This window comes from Armigeres subalbatus, chromosome 2 (assembly GCF_024139115.2).
Source record: "Armigeres subalbatus isolate Guangzhou_Male chromosome 2, GZ_Asu_2, whole genome shotgun sequence".
Classification (NCBI taxonomy): Eukaryota; Metazoa; Arthropoda; class Insecta; order Diptera; family Culicidae; genus Armigeres; species Armigeres subalbatus.
In genome coordinates, this window is record NC_085140.1 from 397431328 (window position 1) to 397456276 (window position 24949).

The 24949-nt window shown below is 39.4% G+C and overlaps 1 protein-coding gene across 7 annotated transcripts in view; it reads right to left on the reverse strand.

Moving 5' to 3' along the window:
- The window catches only part of LOC134213254 (NPC intracellular cholesterol transporter 1), a 115009-nt gene that overhangs the window by 3445 nt on the left and 86615 nt on the right, over positions 1-24949 (reverse strand). For 2 of the 7 annotated variants that reach the window (XM_062692086.1, XM_062692082.1), the window contains 5 exons: positions 16514-16693; positions 14584-16434; positions 13567-14436; positions 12080-12159; positions 10597-10648 (listed from right to left, as the gene is read on the reverse strand). In XM_062692086.1, the coding sequence (XP_062548070.1) occupies positions 10597-10648; positions 12080-12159; positions 13567-14436; positions 14584-16434; positions 16514-16693 (3033 nt within the window). Of the gene's footprint in view, positions 1-10596; positions 10649-11575; positions 12160-13566; positions 14437-14583; positions 16435-16513; positions 16694-24949 lie in introns of all 7 variants that reach the window. The other 5 variants (XR_009979423.1, XM_062692083.1, XM_062692087.1 and 2 more) reach the window with 5 other exon arrangements.

Consider the following 24949-nt stretch of genomic DNA (forward strand, 5'->3'; position numbering starts at 1 on the left):
CTGGCCGATTGTTAATAGAAGAGTGTGTTCAGAAGGAAAAACGTGTTAGTGTTGTTTCAGATGAGAAGGATTGAGAAGATTTCATCAGAAGCGGGTAAACTCATAGCGGGAAACCCTGGCTGATGAAAACTTTGCAGTCTGGGTGAGTGTTTTACTAGTTGAATGGGTGCCCGTATACCGAATTCATAGGCACACAGAAAGTGTAAAATTAGGCGAAAAAAGCTATTAAATTATTAACAAAGCATTCACCATTTACCATAACGGTTATTATATCCTAAACTATATGTAACTTGTATGAGCAAAGTTAAAAATAGACAAGAATCCACAAAAGAAGAGTAACGGGTGAACCCACATGTAGTACCTACAAATCAAGAATGCCAGACTCAAAAATAATCGTATAAATGTCGCAGACTAGTACTTAGCTATGCGTTTCATCCCTCACGAAAACGTTGAGCGCAGTGCTGTTTGATTTTAGATTAAAATGGTTCATTTTCCCTGAGTATGACTCAGCTCAGTTAAATATTACCTATTAATGTATTGGAAATTTTATATAATTCAATTATTAAAAAAATAAACGATAGGTGTAAGTATGTACTAGTAGAACTTAGTAGTTTACACCATCATGCATAAGTGCTGGCCATTAATTTTATGATAAAAGTACAAAAAATACTTTTAAGGAAAAATACTCTCGATTCCTTCTCGATACTTTTCGTGCATATAAACCAGTGGTCCCCAGCATGCTTACTATCAAGGGCCGCATAGCAATATTGAACTGCTAAAGCGGGCTGCAGTTCATTTACAATATTTGTTTTTCATTTCATGAATTTTAAAGCCTAATCAAAATTATTGTATATACCTATCTATTTCACATTTGAATAAAATTTGTTGCGATGAATCTTCTTCAAACAACATACTAAGTCTTGGAATCACATTTTAATCTACGGATTTCATTGCCGTAGCTGATACTAATAGAAACTTTTGTGGTAGCCGGACTTGACACGAGAATATTCTTTTCGCAACATGTTTTCAGCATAGTTTGCAGAACATTTTTATGATATCAAGCTATTTTTCGTCATAAAGTCGTCTGATTCTAAGATTTTAAAATTTGGTATTTGGCTTCAATGTTGCTCGGAACACGATATTCAGCTGAAAGGCAGTTCGAATTATAAATTTTTGACATTATCTTTGCCTATACACAACACGTCCTCCGATTGTCCGCCTACTGCAAAGTTTGAAGGGCTGTTTCCGTAGACACTCAACCACCTGGTCCTGCTGACGTTGAACACCCGCCGCAAAGAAGCATACGGTCAGCTCATTGAGCCTACTCCGCATGAAAAAGCGTCGCAGTATCAATATAGCGTCTCGTGATCATTAGCCAAATCAAAGTCGTTTAGATGTTCCACAACACTGCCAAAGCAGCTTAAGGTATGGTACACAGACACAGTCAATCGCACCCACCAAGATCTTACCGATGATTACGCTGAGATGTAACGGTGGAGATGAAACGTATTCTTGCCTCACATCAGCAGACTGGGGTCAGACAAAGCTCCGACCCTATCTTAATATCTTTTCCTTCCGTGGACGCTACACAGATTTCCGTGATTCAGGCAACAGAAATCCTTCCGTAGTCAATGAATAGCAAATTAAGGGACACTTCCAACTTGTTAACCTGCTCCAGAATGATGCGGAACGGGGAAAAATAGTGCATAATAGTTGTTACAACTTTTGCACAGACAGCAAAACACCTCCGCCGACAGCCAATCGACCCTGGGACCCTTTAGATATTATGCTTCGGATGGTTACTTTTGAAGAATACTGGTTGAGACTTGAAGAAGCTGTTCGAAGTTGTCGAACCAACATTTCAGCTGTCCAAGTCAGTGAGTAATTAAAGGCAATAATCTCCGTTTGCTGTAGTAATTTCTTCATCGGTCAAGAAGTCCACCCATGCCCACCTGTCCTGTCTGCATTAGCGATCGACTCCTACTTATAGAAATACATCGGTTGACGGAACTCGTACTCTATTCCTTTGATTCTTCCCGTTCCCCAGTCCTTGCTTCTCTAAGCTCCTCAATCTTCCGTCGGTAATCCATCCTTTTCACTAAGTGTGCACCCGAGCAAAGTCGGTTAACAAAATGCGAGCAAATTGATATTAAGCTCTGTTGTTGAGATTATATTGAAAACAAAATTTGATGTCAATTGTTAGTTAATACAAATTAATATCGCAGCATGTTTCCAAAGTGCATTCCTCAGTTATCATGATAGCAGCTTCACATCAAATTATGCTGTCGATTATCTAAAGTGTGTTTTACGGAAAATTAAAAGCAATCTGCAAACTGTTGTTGTTATGAATGGTCATAAAAATAATCTAATTGAATACTCATTTTGATATCAAATTAAAATTTTTATGATATCAAATGTGAGCACATTTTTTCATACGTGATGAACTTATCTGTAAATCTGTGTTAACCGTTAATCGATACAAAACGAGATCAACTGGAGTAATCAAATAGCTGACATCATAAAAGCAAATTCTGATTTCAATTTGATTTCAAACTTTGCTCGGGCAGCTTACCCAAGTTGTGCTCGCCGGTTTTGATAAAAGCATTCTTTGCCGCCCACTTCTCTTCTATGCTGCCCCCTTCCAGAACATCCTCCACCCGAGTTTCAAGTTCTTCAAAGAACGATCTCTTCACAGCTGGATCTTCTAGTCGGTCTATGTTGATTCGTCGCCCGAACATCTCCTTCCGCCGCTGAATCCGAGCAATGTGTTATCGGATCTCGCCAATTAGAAGATTATAGTCAAACTCGATGTCGGCGCTGCTTTTATTAGGGACTCAAGAAGGCACTGTCTCCTTTTTCAGCTGATCCATTTCCAGAGGAGTCAAATACTAGTCCTGCCAACTAAAAGCGGCTCTAGAGCAGTGAGTCAAACGCTGCTGGTTGCGGACGGGAGTAGGGAGCGCGGGTGGGCTCTGCGGCCAACGATAGGAGGAAAGCAGCAACAATTGGCAATAATCGCGATATTTCATGACGCTTGATTGAAGCAAGGGCAAATCAGCGAATGCCTGAGAAAGACACGACATGTCAGTCACTCACCGATCCAACTGATCAGCTGAACAACTTCTTCAAGTTTTGACGACTGAAGTATAGTAAAAGGTTGACAAATCTCCGATGGCAGAAAGGCAGAATTCCGCCCGGGTCATCATTTGAGAACCATCTGATTGACCACGGAAAAGCCTCCAATCGCCTGAATCACGAAAAACTGTGGGGCGTCCTTGAAAGCAAGGGAGGTCTAGACAAAATCCAAAGTCCTGCTCAATGGAATCCCTAGAATTAGGCAAGGATGAATGTATTATATCTCTGTTGCAGTTGCCCACGGTAATCTACGAAATCATGGGCCGCACGAAATCTAGCAGCCCACACCATAAAGCAATCGAGCGACCTCGACCCGGATAATAATACTTCTCTACCAACGCAACAGCGCTCTATCATGTAGAATAAGGTGAGGTGATTCAGACCTCGTACGCCACCACTCATCAACGTCAACAATATCAAATAGTTGGATGTGAACTTGTCCAACTCCATTGTAGTCGGGCCAACAGTGGAGAAGGTCAAAAACCAAAGCCAGCCAACGTCGGGAGACGAACCAAGATCAACATAGAACATGGAAATCTAATCGATCTAGGCAATGCACCAAACCTCGAATACTCTAACGTGAAATGTGTGATGCTATACGTCGGTGCGACTTGGTGAGTATTAGCAGCGATCACATAGATTTGCAAGTATTTATCAACCGATGTCTACGTTTTACAGCTAGGGCCTGGTGGCCTCGTAACTGGATCCCGAATACTGAGCCCCATCGAAATGTAATATCAACAGCAACTCCACGGTGTGAATTGACGTATGCCGGCCTCACACCACGTAAGAGCGGATACGAAATCTGCAAGCAAGCGCTAGACAGGAATCCGGCAGAACATCGTAGCAGAGGCAGACCTAGGATCTCCTAGCGACGAATACCCCAACAGAGAAATAAACAAAGTGGATAGGAATCAGACCTATGTCCAATTCAAGAATGGAACACAAGAGTGAGTGTAAGAATTAGATCACACTTAATGAATGCCACATGTACATGAGTGCTGAGAAGGAAACCAATCCCAGTGCTGTATAGCTTATGTACTGTGTAACTTTGTTTAGCTATTTTTACAAAGTAATAGAGATTTATTTTAGATCTTGTTTGGATGAATGTTTTTTGGTTTTATTTTTCATAAAACAAGTGGAACTGTAGCTCTCAAAAAGCAAGGTTGTGCAAATATATCGTACCTTTGCATGAAGTAAGGATAACAAAAATCTGCAATCAGACACATGAGAAGACATCTCAGATCGTGTAGAGGGGCTTGGTAAGCGCCCAGGCAGCAGCCGCCGTGCATGAGCCGTAATGACTTTCTTAATACTATAGACTCCCACGCAGCTCATTCGCGCATGTTTCTTGTATGGGTGAGTGGTGCGTCCGAGCCCAAGTAACAATTTCCATGCTTCTTGAATTTATTCAATTCTTATAGCGGATTTAAAATAGCAATCAACGTAGCCCGTTGCTCAGTTTTATTATCGCTTTTGTTGTTATCAATTATACCTCTCATAAACATGCTCAAAAAGCTTCAAACGTAAAATGCCTATTGACCTTATGTTCAGCTCCACGGTTGTGATAAAGAGTGTATTAAATCCTATTTTCAAAGCTCAATTAAACTAAAATTTTTGGTCGTAATGTGGTCAAACAAACAACTCCAATAAGAATATTTGCATTGCAAAGAGTTTATAACAATAGAGATATTATAGATCAACATTTTTCTGAACGAAATTTATGATGGCCATATTGAAAACAAGCAAGCATTTTCAAACCAATGAAATTTATCACTGAAATTCATGATTAGACGATGTTTTCACCGCATAATTTACGGTTTTGCCTTTCTCCGTTGTATTTAAGGCGATAGGATTACTCCAAAAATAAACTTTTGATAGAAGGCCCATAGTGTTATATACCGACAAGTTTTTTAGATCAATTTACTCACAACAGGTTGCATTCGACGAGGAATGCGGTCCCATTGTTTGCTATTGAAAATTGGTCCGAGCGGACATTGCATTTGCGTGAGAGTAAATCGTCGATTTCCCCTCTTGGGAAAAAATGTTGCAAAAGGCAGTTTTTTTTTGAAAACTAAAGCGAAATACAACCAAATGAAGCATCCACCGGATATAATTCTGTCTTCGCAATTGGATGATGTAGTTTTGAAACAAAAATACTTCTCCCATCCAGCTGGAGGTTGCTTTTTCTCTTCGGTGGGTGGTTTTATTACTGGGGGGTGGTACGAGCACGTGGCTGCCTTTCTCGTCAATGACTGGATGACGGTAATTTGAGCCTTAATAAGCATCCTCATCATTATTTTCATCAACAATTTATTTTCCTATTATTATTATTATTATTATTATTTTTCCAAAGCGACATTTTTGACAGCTGCCGCAGCTTGCTGGCGGATTAAAAAGGTTTTCTAAAGACTCTTACTCTTATAACAGGTTTATAGTGGTAATCTAGAGAGGGCCACTTGGCTATATCTTGCTCTTATAGTGGTCATTAGAAGATTGTCGTGTGAAAGTGGCTTTTATTGTTAGATCTAATAATTGAATCCTGGAAACCATTCCTAGAGCGGAATAAAGCTTGACATGTTGATATGACGTGCTCCACCTATTCTACTTAGGACAATGTAGGACAATATCAATGTATTCTGTATAATCCGGGAAGTCTGCAATTCCGAGCCTATGCAAGAACGTCAAATAACATCAAACATGCTTCGGAGTCAGGTTAACTTGCCAGAAATTTTGAATAGAAATTGAATTAATCTGAATTCCACACTATTTCCGTGTTGCCAGATTTCCGATCAATTGAAATTTACTGAAACCTTTAATGCATCATGGACAAAATCTTGACTTTGTTAAAAAAAATGTAGGTATCAATGGGCCATATGTAGTGTATATTCTGAAATCGTTCGCGGCCGCAGCAAAAGGCATCGAGGGCCGCATGCAGCCTGCGGGCCGCGCTTTGGAGATCACTGAATTACACCATGGTCCTTTTTTAAGGTGACTTTATTCGCGAGCTTTTTTCATACGCACATGTTCTTTACAAATCCTTCCCGGAGTAAGGATCACTAAATTATAGTAAAAATGAACACCCTCGTTAGCAAAAATGAACGGCGTCGTCTCATTTTGTTTTTCCTTCTGAAGAAGCCATTTATCAAGCTTGTTTTTTCTATCATGACACCTGCATATGATCCGCAACTCATTTTCGCAAAGCCTGTTTTCCATCTAGCCTGGGTTTGTGCTAGAATTACTTCTGACCAGGGTTGTAAATATTCGGCAGCACTGGATGAAGGTGATGTTTTTTTATATCATTTCTTTATTTTCTTCCTGCTTTGAAATCAACCTCACATTCCCGGAGAGGCAGAAAAGTAAACAACAGAACTCACATCACCCACAGCGCCGCGAAGATGAAATTTACCACAGCAAAATGTACACATTTACCCAGCAAATTGAAAAAATTCACCACGCGTTTAAATGGGTCACTCACAGTCATACGGTAAGGCGCGAACTGAGCAGCATGTCAGAGCGACTTGTGAGTGGCTGAATGTGAAATTGAATAGTCGGTGTTGGAAATGATTTTTCGGCTGCACCCAGTCGCACTCACCACGGCGGCGATGAAGGCGACAGCAGATTTTACTGAGATCCATGTTTTTCACTGCATTGACTGTGAAATATTTCTACCCTGCTTCTGACATAACTTGCACCAAAATTTCTTTTTCGAGACTTATCCTTAAGGATCCGAAGGCGGATTTAACAATCTTAAACGGATTTAACAATCATAATGTAGCTACTTTCTGTCATCGACGACCTTATCCCTAACATTGAGAAACATCAAATATCATTGTCATGTGATGAAACTGAGTCACCGGAGGGTAAAACCGCTCACCAACAGACGTGGTTCTAGTTCCATTAGGGTAAATGATATATTTTGGACATGTACATATTTTGGACAAGCCTGAGCTTCTTCGATCAATTTTAGATAATGTGTAGGAATTTTTTTATCGAAAGTATGATCATTGCATACTTTTACCTCAACTCTAGCGGCTCCTGATGAGAATTCACAAATTAACTATTATTTATCGTTAAAATTATCTAAAATGTAAAGCTTTCTACCAAAGTGCCTGCTGGACGCCAGTATGCAGGAGAACATGCATTATAGGACTCTTCGTAACATGGACCTGAAACACGTTTAAATTGGTTCAAACGGCAATCTTGAGGTCCTGCGGCCAAAGTTTGATTGTAATTGAGATACTAACATATTCCAATCGCTTAACATGAACTTGATTATGCATTAGACATTTATTGGTTACCCGATGTACAGTACATGGATGAACCATTAATTGCCAACTTTCAGGCTGTTTTCAATGATATCGATAAGATTGCGAAACAATGTTAATTTCTGGTTTAATCTATGTCAGTTAAGCACATAAATGCATTTAAATGAATGTGGATACGTGTAGGTAAGTCATACCATTGAGATCTGTAGGTGGCCATTTTTAAATAAGGAGAAAATGACTCTGTCCAAAATATATTCATTTTCCATGTCGAAATTATATATTTGATGTCCAAAAAGAAAATATTTCAGTTCGCAGTATATCACAGTTTACACCTAGTAAACGTAATTTACTCAAAAATTGAGCAATGGAGACACAAGACTAATCATAGGTTATGTATTTGATTGAACCTAGTGGTTTTCAATTGGTTTGTACTATTCAATCTCGACATATTTTCTAATGAATGTCCTGCGCTTGTCCAAGATACATCATTTACCCTACTCCTCAATTCTGTACTCTATACTCGAGATCAACCTTTCGCATTTTAACAAAATCCATTCGCGAGGAAAAAGATCATAGTCGACATGAATCGGAAATAACCTCACGATTTTCACAACACACTTGGAACTTGTTTAGTGCATATTTCTCAAATTTTATATAGGCTAGGTGTACCAGTTGTGGCTATAGCACCAGTTGTCGCACTAGTGCTTTATATGCTAAATGACCAATCAAATCACCGCAAGCCAAAGTCATATCGATAAAGCATATTTCTATGACACGAAAACATCTTTGATTTCTTCCAAAACAAGCAAAGCATAATTGTAAAAATTGATTTTGCTTAATTTTAAACGTCCTTTGCACCAGTTGTCGCACTAGTGGTCCCAATTTGGCCATTCCCATAAGAAAACAATGGGATTTGCCAAATAAGGAACCAAAATTAAGAATAGTGCCACAACTGGTGCATGCGTTCCTATTATGGATTAATAAATTTTGAGGATAATAACAAATTTTATTGTGGTTTTCACAGCTGTTCTAAGGAACAGGAAGTAAAACCTTTCGCTTGATATATAAAGTCCACCCACATGCCTTTCACTTATTTTTAAAAAAAATTGTTGCTCTTATGTATGGCGACAAATGGTACACCGACCCTATTGCTCCAGATTCACATTTAATTTAGTTGATAATAATATATAATTTTTTTTTCAATCGGCAATGCAAAAATAGTGAATTTAGTGACCATTTTCCGAAAAATAGTAACTTAAGGGACTTTTGGATGGACGTTTTAGTGACTAGACTCACAATAGTGACCAAGTCAGTAAAAAGTGATTCGCTATCAGACCTGGAAGTGTTGCCCTAATTTGACCTAAATTGAAAATAGTCAGGGGGAATTGATCCTCTCCAAGAGTTTGGTTTGATAAAAGTAGAAAGGTGCCCTTTTTATGAAATCTAATCAATTGTTTTGGGTATTTTCTGCGATCTATTTTTAATGCTATGAACGCTCTAGATATGGTTTCGCCTAGTCTTAGCTAACATTTGAACTGTTTGTTTGAGAAACTGCATATGTAACATTTTTGGCCAAAATGAGATTTTTTATACACTCTGAACTCTTCAAAAATACGTATCCCGGCAAAAATACCAAAAAAAAAAAAAATGTTCAGGCATGTATGAAATTTGTATCGTTTGTTTGAGAAACTACATTTTTTTTTAAATCTTTTATGTGTTTTTTAAATTCTAGATTAAGTTCAACACAGGGGAACTACATATGTACAAGCACTTTGAAGAGCAATTATGGAGTACTGCTTACAGTTTTCGCTTTGGAAGTGACCCAGGGTGTTGAGTTTTGCCAAAAACTATTGATCTGTATCCAAGAAATCGAATGATTCGGTGGACTTTATTTTCTACATAAGTTATGGCTCATTTCTACGTACGATACTCTACATATGATTAGGGGTTCAATGCATAGCAAATCTCAGGCTTCAATGCAAAAATCTCATCTTATCTCTGTATATACACTCACGAAATGTACCATATTGTGAATTGATAGGATAATGAACGGATTCCAGGAGATAATACTCCATACTAAATTCCTTTAAACGTTCCAAATGCGGTAGGGGGAGGAGAGGACAAGAGTTTAGCGAAAAAACTTTTGTTTTCAACGGAAAATAAGTGACAACGAGGCGTTTTATCATAGCTTTTCTGTGGAACTGGTTCTCCGACCCAATTTTTTTTCGCACTTATTATGTCTATTTTCCGTAATAAATATGATCCCAACCCCTTGTTAGTACAATTATTCTAAATCATAGGGGAACTACTCCTTAAATTCATACCATGTACCCAAATCAAATCATTCGAAAACAAAGAATTGGTGCGCATTTTTTTTACTTCTATTTTTGTGTTTTTTTTCAGCGCTCACGCCGGATAACAACAAAACACGACACAAATTAATTTGAGCCTAAATTGCCTGTTTTGCAAATGTTATTGATATAAGAGCACGTAATTAATAATAGAAGAGTTACCCTATGTAGGAAAAAAGATAAGTTTTAAGATATATATACTGCCGTGAATCGCATATTTGTCTCATATGAATAGGAAACACAGCAAAGATTGGACAGATTTGCGATTCACGGCAGTATAGTAAGACATCTTTGTTTAATACTATATCTTTCACGTAAACAAGAAATCGTCATTCAGGGGAACCGCGTAAATCACCAAGATATCAAATCGATTATCTAAAAGCTTGGAATCATATTTACAAGTGCGTTGGTTAGTACCGCTGATGTATTGCTATGGCTCGTATAATCTGCTCCTACTTCTATCTACTGAGAATAATGCGTACCAACCTGTTGATCAAATAGAGGCAAGCCACGTCACAAGTTTCTCTTGTCTGTTTCAGACTAATATTACATTTTCATATACAATCATACTGGTTCGGCGAGTGGACGCATATTCTTTGGAAGCAACTATTTCTTCACGGAAGATAGCGAAGTCAACCCACAAGTCAGTGCCAGTTGTTGTCTATCGCATTGTTACATTTATAACATGTAGATTACATTACATTCTAGCTGCGGTGCGAATGTGGCATCCTACGTATTCTCTAGACGTATAGACAACATTGCGGACGGGGGACGTATTTATTGGTATTGCGCTACGTATTATCTACAACATGGATGCTACTGTACGAGGTATACTTATTAACCATGGACATCGGCTTCGACTTGGTCGAACACAAAGATTCTTCCATCCCTTGGCTGTAAATGAAAAGAAAAGAACAGAACAAGACAAAATGCGAAATACAAATCATACTGAGGACGAGAAGGGCAGGGGCTGTATAACTGCGCTAGCTCGCTATCGGAATGAATCACTATAAACCTAACTTGCGTGATTTTTTATTAGTGGTCCGAACTGCGGTACTAGAATGTGCAAGTGAGCGCATTGTTGTGCAATGATTATGCACGGTTCTTATTAAATTATATGATAATAGCTTCTCATTTGGTGAAAATCTTACTAATAGAGATAAAAATATTATGTTGGTATAAGTTTTATGTGCTGCTTCAAGCAGTGTCTATGCTTATGTACATTTTCTTTTGTCACAAGGAATGCTTTGTTGATAATTCAATAGATTAGACCTTTACCTCAATGCCCCAAATCAATAAGTAAGGAAATACTTCTGATAGAGTATTAAAAAAGAAGGAAATATGCCATATAAATGTCAAATTAATTGAAAGGAAACACCCAAATAAGCTAATCAAAATACCAAACAATCCGAAACAACATCAAGCCAAACTCTGTTCTATTATGAATATGTGAGTTGAATAGAAGATAAGTTAGTGCTTTTATTTGTTGGTAAGAGAAGTTAGTAGTGTCCCATTTAGTTCCACTACTTGATTATAACTTTACAGATACATATTTCGACCTCAAGGGTAAGGTCGTTTCTGGTATCTCAAACTTAACTCGACAAGCCTGGTCAAGTATGAGACGCTTGATACGAACTTACTGTTGAGGTCGACATACATATCTGGGAAGTTAAAACCAAAGGATGGTATTAAATAGGATAGCACTCAATCGTCTTATCCCAAGTGATATGTGAGTTAATGTATGGCCCATGAGAAACAAATCGATAGAGAATCATGCAAGACCCTGTTAGAAAGTTAGAAATAAAAAACGATAACGATTACCACAATGGAGTGAATTCTATTCTAGTACTTCAACACTACACACTAGTTTATGCATAATTAAAGCTGTAGAGTGGCCCCAAGGTAGTAGTCCGGGTTCGAATAGTTCGTATTGTTGTTCGCTGGTTGAAAAGAATTCCCGCCCCAGCAACGCACCATCCTCTGCCAGAAGACTACAAGCCCGTTCCGAGTGTTACCGTTCCCTCTAGTACTGCGCGATGTCTTTCTGTGTTTGTGATTCAAATCGCTATGCACAGACAACGTCCCGAAGAAATACCGCCGACGTTGATCGTGCGGATGGGGACTACTTCTAGGGGTAAGTGCCAGAAAGATGCTCTTCATGCTAATATTATCGCTAATGGTGGCGGTGCAGTCTAGTACCGAATTGGTGGTGCACTCAAGCATTATGTCCGTCGCCGAGGACGTTGTGATCGGATGGAGGGTGATGGATCTAGCACAACAATCATAGCAAGAACAACTAGAACTAGAACGGATCGGTTTGCTTACGGTTGAGAGCGATGTTTCCTGGGTGTCCTGCAGTGCCTGCCGTCGATGGTTGGCCAGTTTTACTTTGTTGATAGGGGCGCCTGGTTGGGGTCGCGTTGAATAAACCCGGCATGTGATGAGAGCGCAATTTGGTTGTTTTCGAATTCCCCACAATATGATGAAGCGAAATTTTACCCATGATTTCGATTGCGATTAAGTTTTAAGGTGGGTTGGGGAAAACGCCAGAAAAAGAATGAAAAGAATGGGATAATTTTAATTCAGGTTGGTGTGAAATTTAAACTTGTGGTGCACCACTGCAAAACCGTTTTCATCGTGCTATACAAACATACAACAAAAAGGATACTATCAAGGTATATTGGGTTCAAAACGTTATTAAACAAGACGTGTGTATGTGTGTTTTTCATTACATGAATCAACCATTTCGAATACATACACGAAAGATAGTGCTAGATCTGGTTTCTACTCTCGGTTAACTATTCCAATCGATTAGATAAAACGACTATGTCTAACTTTGCTATTCCGAGCATTGCAATGTATTGAACTAGAACTAGCATAACTAGAAAGCTGATAAGCAAATTATTTTGAGCTTTTTAGTGGAATGTCTTCACTTGTCATAAGACGAGTTTGTACAATCCCATTTAATTCCACCACCTAATTGTACCTTGACAGATACGTATTTCGACCTCAACAGTAAGGCCGTCTTCAGTGTCTCGTACTTGACTCGACTCGAGTCAAGTCAAGACACTGAAGACGGCCTTACTGTTGAGGTCGAAATACGTATCTGTCAAGGTACAATTAAGTGGTGGAATTAAATGGGATTGTACAAACTCGTCTTATGACAAGTAGAAAGCTGAGTCTGACTGGATTGATTTTTTCTGTTCAGTTTTCAGAATGTTAAGTCTTCAGATATCCGGTGCTACGGAATAGCATTTTTATTGCACCTAATTTGTTAAGAAATTCAATAACCTGAACCATAAATGGCATTTATTATGATGAAAATTACCCTTTCCTGTACTATCCATTCATCTGTATTTTTATTAGCAACACATATTTTCGTCTTCCATCCATACACACATCTGCGTCTCGCAAAAACACTCAACCCTTACATGAAAACAAAACCGGGATAGATTCTCTTGCATGCAATAAATGAAACACTGTTAGTCATCGATACGAACTGGCATGAAAGAATGGTATACTAAATTTTATGACGAGTTAGAGCCGTAAAACTACACGAGCGTTCTCTCAGTGACATTTATATCGACACATTTTGGTTGGTTTTAATTTCAATTTGGAAAACGTTTTATTCTACATGTTTAAGAAATTGTGTACAAAAAATAAAATTAAAAGGACGTTTCACTAGTTTAATACAACATAAACAATAATAAAATTTAGACTACGGGACAATACTTGAACATCAGACATTCACAAACATCTAGGTCTCCGCGCCTCGAACTTTGTCACACAGCTAACATCCTTCCACTACTTACCGATATAGCTCAGCAGTACCGGCAGGAACACGAGACCATGGGCGGCACCGTACAGCACAATGCCAAGATACATCCTAAAGTAGAACACCTGGAAGATCTGGCTCTTGGCGAAACCCAGGACCAGAATTCCACCGAATTTGGTCAGCGTGATGCCGGAGAACACCGAGCTGCCCATTTTGGTCAGTGCGTCGGCTGCTCGCTTTTCCCGTGTTTCCTCCAGCGACACGGAGAAACTGTGCACCAAATGGGAGCAGAACTCCACACTGATACCGACGGCCATCACCAGGTTAACCAGCGATACCGCATTCAGGGAAATGTTCCAGTGGTACATTAGGCCGCCGATGTTGATGACAATCATCGTGATTGTTATCACGACCACCACCGACGAATGGATGTCAAAGCCCATCAATAGGAATGTAACGATGAAGATGGCCAGTACCGAAATTCCCATGCTCTTGAGCGTGTCCGGCCACATGGTTAAATACTGTTCATAGAACACGTAGAACACCGAATATGGGAAAACTTCGACCTGCTGGATTTCAGATTCGCTGCGACCTTCCAGGCGTAGCTTCGCATGGATGGTGCTGGTGATGTTGGCAGAAACTTTGCGGGCTGAGCGTAGCGCTTCGTAGTAATTTGAGGATGTCTTCAGTATGGTGTGATATGCCATGAAATAAGAAGCGCCAACATCGCTGTACACACTAGCCGGTATCGATTTGAGGTTCACTGCAGTTCCATACGCGGCGTGACCAGCCTTAGCACAACTAGCATCAGGGTTGTCTTGCAGGAAGAAAGATACGTATCGTCGAAAGCTGGGTTCGTTTGGCCGATTCAAGCTTGTCATGTTTATCGAACACTTGTCGCAGTTCACTGGGGGAGAAACATTGTATGGATACAGATTACAGATTTTAAAATCTTAGCATAACAATGTCTATTTATATATTAACCTTTCGAGACTTGCTGATCAAAGAGATCAAAGTGAAGAGAGTAGAATGAAGAGATCAAAAGTTTACTTACTGTCATGAGGGCAGAAAGATCCGTTAGGGAACTGCCCACAACAGGAATCCGACGCTGCAGACCAGTCAATGTAGTCATCCAGCCACGATGCAGCGGGCCTTGCGATGTAAGTCTCCTCCGGCCGTTTGCTGGCGATGTACACCTGGGTAGATAGACTGTCCAGATTGCAGTTCTGCCCACCGCAAATCAAATTCTGATCATATGGTTGCGAATAGTTCAGCCCACTTTTTACCACAAAGTACATTGGTGGTCCGATGCTTAGATACTGGCCCAGATAACGGAAATACTTTAGCACAAAACTGTCTCCCGGCATCGAAAGTTCCTGATCCAACCCGATATCGATGTGTGGCGCCACGGAAATACTCCAACACAGCCATCCAAAGAACACAACCATCACTCCCACCCGGATTGGCTTCTGCATGATGAAAGGCACGTAGATACTCTTGAAGAACTTGTACAATAGGCCCTCCTTGTTGGCGTTGACTGGCACGTCCTTCTTTGATCCTCGAAGGAAAAACAGCACGTCGTAACGATTGTCAGCTTGCCTGGCAGTATCCAACGCCAACAGACTCACGAAGCAGGTGATTTGCAAGAAAAAGTCGATCAGTAAAGCCATACCTGCGTACAAGGCGAAGGCACGAACTGCAGGCATATCGGAAAGGCCACCCAAGAAGAAACAACAACTCTCACTGACCGCCGTCAACAGAATAGACGGTCCTACTCTACCGAGAATACGCCCGATATGCTCAGCATGGGTCTCGGTCGGCTTCTTAGTGTCTCTCTGGTGGGTCTGTACTAGAATAAATATATTATCTACGCCGACGGCGAGTACCAAGAACGGAATGACTTCAACGATAATCAACGTCGCCGGAAGTCCTATGTAACCGAAGATTCCTACGGAAGCAACTACAGATGCTAGAACAATCACAACACCACCGAGACCTAGCGTGATCTTTGAATCGATCAGTGCACGACTCCACTGGTTCACGTGTCCCAGCGAAACTGCAATGTAAGCGAACATGATAATGTAGGAAACCAGAATAGTCGAGACATCGGACTGGGATTCTCGTCGCAACTCATCTTCTATCGATCGCTCAGAGGTGAACGCAATGCTCATGTTTGCTCTGGTCCAATTCTTCATGAAGGCCACGTAACTTTCCTCCCAAGTAAGGGCAGCTGATAGTTTACTCTTGTCATGGTAGTTCTTAACCAGGAAGGTCAATATGACGGCATTTGCATTCTCATACTTTGGTTTAACATCCGCTGATGAAGGTTGGGGAATACCACCGAGTGCGATAGCGGGATCTACTGGGCCTCCATATGCAGCCAAACAATCCGGATTGTACGGGTTTCCAAAACATTGCGTCAATTGATCGAGGTAGGTTATCGCGAAACCTTGTGGGTCTTCACTTTCGTAATCGAAGGTGTCCATGTCGTCTTGGAAGTAGCCCCACAGCGATTGCACCACGCAGTCCTGCGTCGTCGTTGGGCCTCTGTAATCTGCCGTCAGTGGGGCGAAGCAGATGTCCTGCAGCCCGATTGTGTTGTTGTTTTTGTCGATTGCTTCAATCTTTTTGATTGATTCCTGCAGCTCGAACACGTCCAGCAAGAACTGCTTGTTGAACACTGGTCCGAACTCGATGACCCCGTTGGAAGTATTGTGGATCACGTTGGACAGGTTCTCCGCCTTGATGATGAGCTGCTCGATTCGATAAAATGGTTGAAAGTGCGAGTCGAAGTATTCTCGCTCGACGCGGGATCTCGAGTTGGGCGAAGCCCACAGTTCGACCGGATTGGTGGTGATGTGCAGGAACTTGATACCGAAACCCATGGATATTATGAACAGGATACCTAAGAGTGCGGAGTAGAATAAGACATTTAGGGGGATATTAGTTTCAATGGAAATTACGAATAATTGGTTAATCCATACCGAACAGTAGGACGATCCACGGATGTTTAGCACAGGTGGTACCCCAAATGGTGAAAAACTTTTCCAGCGCGGTTTCCGTCTTGGCTCCGAGCCGTTCAAAGTAGCCCGATTCGGTTTCATCTTCTCCGTTGATGGCAGTCGGGTGCGGTCGCAGTTCCTGTTCGCCATCCCACGTGGCACCTGTAGATGTTTTTTTTGTTCGACAAATGCAGAACGGGGAAAAAACAGATAAATCAGTGAATGTTATTTGATAGCGAGAAACAGCGTTACTTTGGTCGGCGAAGATAGGTTCAGAGATAGATGACATCTTACGTGCAACATACTGAGCTACGTGTATCGAACAATCGTCTGTACAGCTACTATCTACGAACAGCGATTAGGATGCAGTTAGGAAGTTGGGTATTAGATATACAAAATTGACAGTTAGTATTACATGGCGTGTACAAAAACAACTACTTTTTAGGCTAGAATAGATACATGCATAAATAAAGCGTGATTGCGTTAAATCTCGGACACCTTAGTAGCAGTACAATTTTGAAATTTCGTACCAATTATAAACATAATAGCAAGATCAATCCTTTTTAAATTATGCTTTCAGAATGATTCAAACTGCATCTATATTAATTAATTGGACATTATTAAGTGTCAGAAATTTATCGTGGAGGGGAAAGTGGGGCAAGTTAGCCACCCTTAGCTCTGGCTCTAGTGGAACATTCAAAATCCTCCGCATACTGCAGATTTGTATCTTAGTCATCTGTTTAGGATCTTTTCTATAATATTAGCATGCAGAAATTGTGATTATTAAAGTTTAAATTCTTATACATTGGTTTTAAAAAAATATGTTGGTGCTTATTTACTGTACGGGGCGAATTCTTCACCCCTTGGGGTAATACGAGCAAGATCCATAATATATTTTTGAACTGTTATCATTTTTGCACTTCAGGGGATTCTGCACGAATGATGTTACTTCCAAAATTGTTCTTCTAAATTGTGATTTTGTGGTCACTGGTCATGAATTTGACTGAAACTAATTTTTGGTGGTTAACTTTTTATACGTTGTTTTAAATCAACTCCAACTGAACCCAAATTAATCTGGTTCTTTTGTGGATGCATTTAAGATTTGGATTGCTGCGTGCTGCGTACCATATATGGTGGGGTGCATATGGCGGACAGTACATAGAGGAGGCGAATGAACAACGAGTTGCATCAGCTGTTGGGAGAACCATCCATCGTTCACACCGTGAAAAACGGAAAACTGCTGTGGGCCGGGCACGTAGCCAGAATGTCGAACAGAAATCCGGTGACATTGGTTCTCGATAAGGATCCGACGGGAACAAGAAGGCGAGGTGCACAGCGAGCAAGGTGGATCGATCAGGTGGAGGACGATTTGCGGACCCTCCGCAGACTGCGTGGTTGGCGTCGTGCAGCCATGGACCGTGCTGAATGGAGAAAACTTCTATGCACTGCATAGGCCACTCCGGCCTTAGTATGTTAATAAATAAATAAACTGATTTAAATTAAGTGATTACCAAATTAAAAAAAAAAGAGTTTTCACTTAACCAATTTCTAACAAATATTCCAATAGTTATTTGGGTTGAAAAAATGTGTTTTCCAGTTTCATTACCCGTATGGTGTTCTTGCCCCACTTTCCCCGACAGACATCAGAGTGCTGGTAGTTAAAAAATAAGTTATTTGAAACTTGACACAATCGTATCGCTATTCATATAAATATTTAAAGAAGCATATAATCTGAAATCTACCAAGAAGAAGATTAGACCGTCCCCAGGAACACCTCCCCAAAGATTCCGACCATACCTGTACCTTCCTCCAGGGCGAACGTTCGTATTCTCAAGTTGTCCAGGGAAACCTGTAACCCTGTTCATCAAACTTGTTTACCCTTAAGGAATTCATGTACCTTGATGGTGAGCGATGAACCAGATTTTCGAAATTCCAATCGAAGGCAATGCAATTGCTTGTCCATGACTAGCACATCATCAAGTACGTTTAAAATGGCAAATCTTAGCTTCTTCAAGATGGTGGATTGGGATTGATGTTCCATTCGGAACGATGGTGAAATTTTTCATCTTTCTCGAGACCCACAAAATCGACATCATTGAAACCTGGCTGCAATCCAATACTTCAGTTTATTGTGAAAGCTTCTTCATTGTGAGAGAGAATCGAAACTCGCCAGACGCCACCCGTGGGAGAGAAGTGGCAATTCTGTTGACAAACGGAACTTCTAACTTTAAACAGGAAACATCGACGCGAGCAATTGAAACTATCGGGATCACAGTCAAGACAGATCCAATATCAGTGAATATGGTCGCTGACTACTACTCCGACTAACATGGCAACACTCCGCCAGTTCAGACGAAATATCCGCCTGTTTACCAACATTGCCGGACCCTTCTTCTGGTAGGAGATATGAATGCGCAACATATGTTGCGGGACAGCACCAGAGCCAATAAAACAGGACGAATACTGCACTAAGAGTACGAGTCCATGGATTTCTGCATTCCGCTCCTGAGACTGTCGTTGTCAGAAAATCTGTCTGTAACCCTCACCTGCAGTGTAACCTTCACAACCTTCGATGCTTCACAACCAGTAGCCCTGGCTAGTAACTTATCATCTGCTTCGACAAGGCGTTTCTTCGCCTGAAAAAATGATCAGGAAATTGACCTCACTGTATATTGGATCAAAGAAGAATCTTTCCAAACAAGGACAACCCTGACGAGTTGAAGCTGCTACTTCGGCTGAAAAACGTGCGTCGTATGTAGACCGTCGTATGCAGGCAGTCGGGCGGGACTCATTGATTGATGCGGTGGCGGTGGTTGAACATCTAAACATTGTCATCAGTGCGAAATTCAGCAGCTTTGTGTCGATGCTGAGGTTCCTGATTACGACAGCGATGCAGCACAGTCGCCTAACAACAAAACTAGACCAACATTCGAAAAGGGGGAAACAGCCAAAATTTATTCTTCCCAGTTCTTTGTCTATGTATATATGGCTTTGTTGTAGACGAGGTATCCAAAAGAATAAATGTTGGCTGTTACACTTTTTTCAAATGTTGGTCTAGAATGGTAATCTAGCAGTGAGATTATATCACAGAGAACATTCATTCGCAACAGCGTATGCTGCTGTACACAACTAAGAAGAGTCGGGCGATTCTGGAACGTCGACATGCAATGGATCAAATTTGTACTGCGAGCCCTTCAGTTTCGAATGCTGCACTGGTAAAACGTCAATCAATTGCACGCTGAAAAAAAGGATATCTCTCGGTCAGGACTAATTCGGAACATCTGCAAGGAGGGGCTGATCGTCTTGAACAAGATCTTCAACGCGTGCCTGGTATTATGTTACTTTTCGACCACATGGGAAAATGCCAATTATAGTCACCTGGAAGTCATTCAACCACCTTGCTCGCATGAAGGTGAAGCGCGGATTCCTAACGGGAATCCTGGTTAACTTGGTATGGTTTGGATCACCGTGAAAATTTATATCTTTAATTTGCTAATATCTATCGGTGGTTAAGATCGTCCAGTCGCTCCTTTCGAACCAAACCTTGACGGTGGCAGTAAAGGGTGAGAACTCAAGTTCGCCTTGGAGTGTCCCATGGTTCAGTGCTGAGTCCAAATCTCAATAATGTTCTCACTTCTGATATATTGATGAATAACCTACGCATGCTGGGCGAATAAAGTGGCATTTCAAGCTTTGAAAACCCAACAATTTTTTTTTTCACCAGGAGGCGCCGACTATATGGGACGACTATGTCAAGTGTCTGGAAGTGGTGTTTGGCAAAAAGCTGAAGTTGGACAAATATGTGAACTAATATGTCGCCGTAAAGATGAATCTATCTACCAAGCGCTGTATTCCCTGCTGAATCGCTAGTTACACATCAAAAACAATTTACTGGTGGTCAAGTGCATCATCCGGCCTACGCTAACCTATGCATCGGCAGACTGGGGCAACTGCGCTAAATCTGCAGCCGAAGCAGAACAAGCTGCTCAAGATGGTCCTCAATTGGAACCCCTGGTATCGTACCGACGATGATCTCCACAAGTTGGCGGGTGTCAACACTATGCGCTCATCGAAGCACTCTTCCATTAACACCTGTGTGTGATATTAGCTTTAAGACAACCTGAAATCTAAGTTTTTTGCACTCTTTCTCTGAGAAAGCTAATCGTAGCTAGCAAAATTCTTGTTCCATGCTATTTATGTCTCTTCTAATGAAATTCAGCTGCTCCCAGCTGGAAAGTAATATCTGAGCTGTAAAAATAAATATTGTAATCGTACCGCTGAATTGTGGAGATAATAAAAACCATTAAAAATGGACAAAATCAAGGACATTATTTTTAAAAATCATTTTCAAAATGATCAAAGATGGGGACAATCGAAGATCCAAAAAATGCAGTACAGTATACACAAAAATTCACATTTTCTATGTTAAAAAAATCTTTTGAACAGACTTGACCGAGCCCCCTTCATATACGATGCGGGTTTAACAATGCTAGCCAATAGGAAAAAATCTATAAAAAAAAAGTACAGCGTAGTTTGCTATAGAATCCGGCACTGGGATTTTTTTTAGACTTTTCAGCCACTTCAGCAATGGAAACAAAAGTTTTTCTCCTTTGTTCAGAATTTAGCGCAGCATTAACAAAAAACTGCCTCGCTCCCTTTGAGTTGTGCTTCTTGAAAATTTTGTGGCCGTTTAAAGTTTGTAACGATCCAGCAGAAAAAGTTTATAGCTTGTAAAAATAGTGAAAATATTTAAATACGAATCCAATTTTATTTTACCACAGGATCATTTAAAAAAATCATAGAATTCCATTCAACGTTCTAGATTGTTTCTGTACAACGATTCAGAGTTTGAGGAGATGCCTGTTGAGAATTCCGTACAGTCAAGGATGGTTTTGATCTTTTAGTTGAAGTTTAACTTATTTCCAAATGTGATGTACAGTGAATTCTTAAAACGAAGTTTTTTCTACAACTTTGTCGAACAGAACATTGCTCGAAGTATAATATTCACAACGTAAGAACGATAGTGTCACTTATACTGCAATAAAAGTTTACACCCAAAAGACTTAGTATTCTCTTTTATTTATAGTTAAAATACGTTCTTTCGTGGGAGAACTACAAACAAAAGAGAATAAATGATATGGGCGAGTATGACTATTAGGGTGTCCCAAAAAACACACTATGTTCGAAAAGTCATGGTGCTCAAGTCTTAGATGACAGATTTTTGCATTCGGAGCATTTCTGTAGAACAACCCAAAATTCTAAGAAATAGTTTAGAGGTTCCGACGAAGTAATTTTTGAAAAAAGCTGTTTTTTGTACTTGGTGTCACATATTGCTAATATTCTCCACATTTTAATCAATTTTTCAATGGTCAAATATTTTTTGAATTTTCTATGGACCATAATGAGTATCCGACATGGTAAATCGGTTGGTATTATGCAATTATATGATACCTACAACCATTTAAATATCATAAAAATACGATTTTTTTCGATGATTTTCGCAGAAAATCACTTCGTATACGTAAAATAAATTTATTATAAGTATTATTCAAAAAGTATTTTTCTATTGAAAGTTTTAGAGAAAACAGATTGGAAAAATAATCTAACGGGACTGAGATATTGAAATTTTAGTATACCTTAAAAATCACAAAATTGGCTAATCTACAATTATTTGTCGGGGCTCAGCCACTGACATGACTGACATGCGATACTTTGTTCGTAGAATGAAAACGGAAATCATTTCATATCAATTAAATCGTTGTTGTTGTTGTGGGATATCCTCAGTATCGGGTGGAAAGAAATCGATTACGATTTGTGGTCAATTGGATCTGCTACACAAAAACGGGTAATTTTTCATTGGTGTGATTTGGCTGAACCCCGACCAACTTATTGTCTAATGGTTATTTCTTAGTATTATTGTCTAATGGTAATTTTGACGTTTTTGACATTACATAAATCCGTCCGTTCAACCCAAGGCTAAATCATTTAATATATTCTACTTTTAACACGTGGTTTTGAAAAGCAGTCAGTTTAAATTATGCCACTTTTGTGATAATATATCATGATCTTAGCATACTGAAGAACAATACTGGTAGCCATAGTTACTAGTGTGTGCTGTATTATTGGCATAGTTTTATTTATTTAAGATGTGTCATACCTACTCTTTTTCCATAGGTTGTTTCTTTGTTACCACCAAAATTAAAAAAAAAAGTCGGTAGTAGATTTACCCATTACTTGCTTATTACTAGTTGACATTTTTGAAACAAAAACTGCAAAGAAACTGGTTGGTTTTAAAATAAAGTTATGCCTTTTCAAAACTCTGATACATTCACACTTTCCGGATATTGTTCTTCGTTCGATTAGTTAAAGCAAATTGTTTCTTTAACAAAACTATGAACCCAGCTGGTCATTTCAACCAAAATACGAGAGCCGATTAAATTAGAACAAAGTTGACATATTCCATAACATAACACACTACTAGCTAGAATACTACCAGCATGTAAACCAAATGTAATTATAATTAGTAGCATACATTTGTTTTGGACAGAATTGGAAACTGTAATTCAATCTAGCGAAAACAGGATTTACTTATCACAACTACTTAAGAAGTTTGCAAAATGGTGCATGTCAGTGTTACTCAAGACAACTGGGAATGGATGACTGCATATTGAAAATAAATTCAATGCATTCATGTTACACAAAACTTTACCCTGGACTCGTATTCTAATATTTGATGTCAAAAACGTCAAAATTGTTGAAATACCACCAAACTATTGTTGAATTTTGAAAGTTTAGCAAAAATTCATGGTGTTTAAGGTTTACTAAAACTTTAATATCTCAGCCCCGTTATAATATTTTTTCGATCTGTTTCCACGAAAACATTCCTTATTAAAAATACTTTTTGAATAACGGTTGACAAAGTAGGAGAAAAAAAAATTATACGGATACGTGATGAATTTCTACGAAAAATATCGAATAAAAATGCATTTTTGTGATATTTAAATGGTTTTTGAGATCATATTATAACATAATACCAACCGTATTACCATGTATGACACTCATTATGGTCCACAAAAAATTTAAAAAATATTTAACGATTGGAAAAATGATTAAAATGTGGCAAAAATAGCCAATATATGAAAATAAGTGCAAAAACAGTTTTTTTTAACCACTCTGTCGGAACCTCTAAACCACAGACAAACAGACGTAACACTAGAGAAATTATCATCGACCATGACTTCAACGATCAATTTGAATTTTATTGATTGCGCGTTTCACAACTAAAGGCGCTATCGTCGTAATCCTTCGAGTTTGACATTTCACTCTAGCGCTTTCTATTGACATTGTTTCGTGTGACATGCTCGCAAGATGGTGGTAGAGAAGTTGAGCGATGGATTTTTTAGAAAAATGTTCAAGCTGTTACGTCTGTTTGTCTGTGTCTAAACTATTTTTTAGAATTTTGGGTTGTTCTACAGAAATGCTCCAAATAGGAAAATCTTTCATTTAAAGCACCCTGAGCACCACGACTTTTCGATCAGTCTTTTTTTTAGGGACTCCCTAATGACTATCTTCTATTCATAAATAATTAAATTCTATGCATGGAAAATTGAAGGATGTGTTAAACTTACTTTCATGCAGTACATTTTTTTATCCATTCTCTCTCAAAAGAGCATACTTTTCCCCGGAAGAGCGTACTTTCAGTTTTGCTGTGTAACGTACTAAATGATAAAAACTTCAAACCATTCAGTATAAGTTAGTATAACTAACTAGTTCTTTTTTTCTTTGCGTTTGTCAGAGTTGTGGCAGCCTGAAGCCCGGGATGGCTCATGTCACCTAACTGTTGTTTTGCATAGGTTTTTTGTAGCATATTGTATGTTGGTTTGATTGTGTGATTCAAAGTTGAATTTTTACCTCTGTTGTCGTATTTGATTTTTTTTTTGTTTTCTTTTTCCTAGTGGTGCCTAATACTCTAAGGCTGGGTATTTGATAATAACTGTGTTGTGTTTTAAGCATTCGTATACGATATCTTCTATTTTGTCACAGACATTTGTCGGATCTTCCTTAGCCGTGTGGTAAGATGCGCAGCTACGCAGAATGACCATGCTGAAGCATGTGACCCGATCGTATTCTGTTCAACTTCTTGATTTCCTTGGCATTGAAGATCAGATTTTCAAACAGTCCTTTCTCATGGCCTATTTCCTCAAAGTAACGCTTTTAGTTTTCCTCTTTCGACAACAACATGGTATTGTTGAGCTTCAACGAGTTGTATTTAGTTTGGCTATCTAACATGGCGTTGAATGCGACTTTGTCCGTCAAGCCATTCCTTTCAATTTAGCTCTGTATCATAATTTTTTTGACTTCCTCACCTCGTAACAATTCGTGATTTGAAATAAAAACTTCCCAAAAAAATTGAATTTT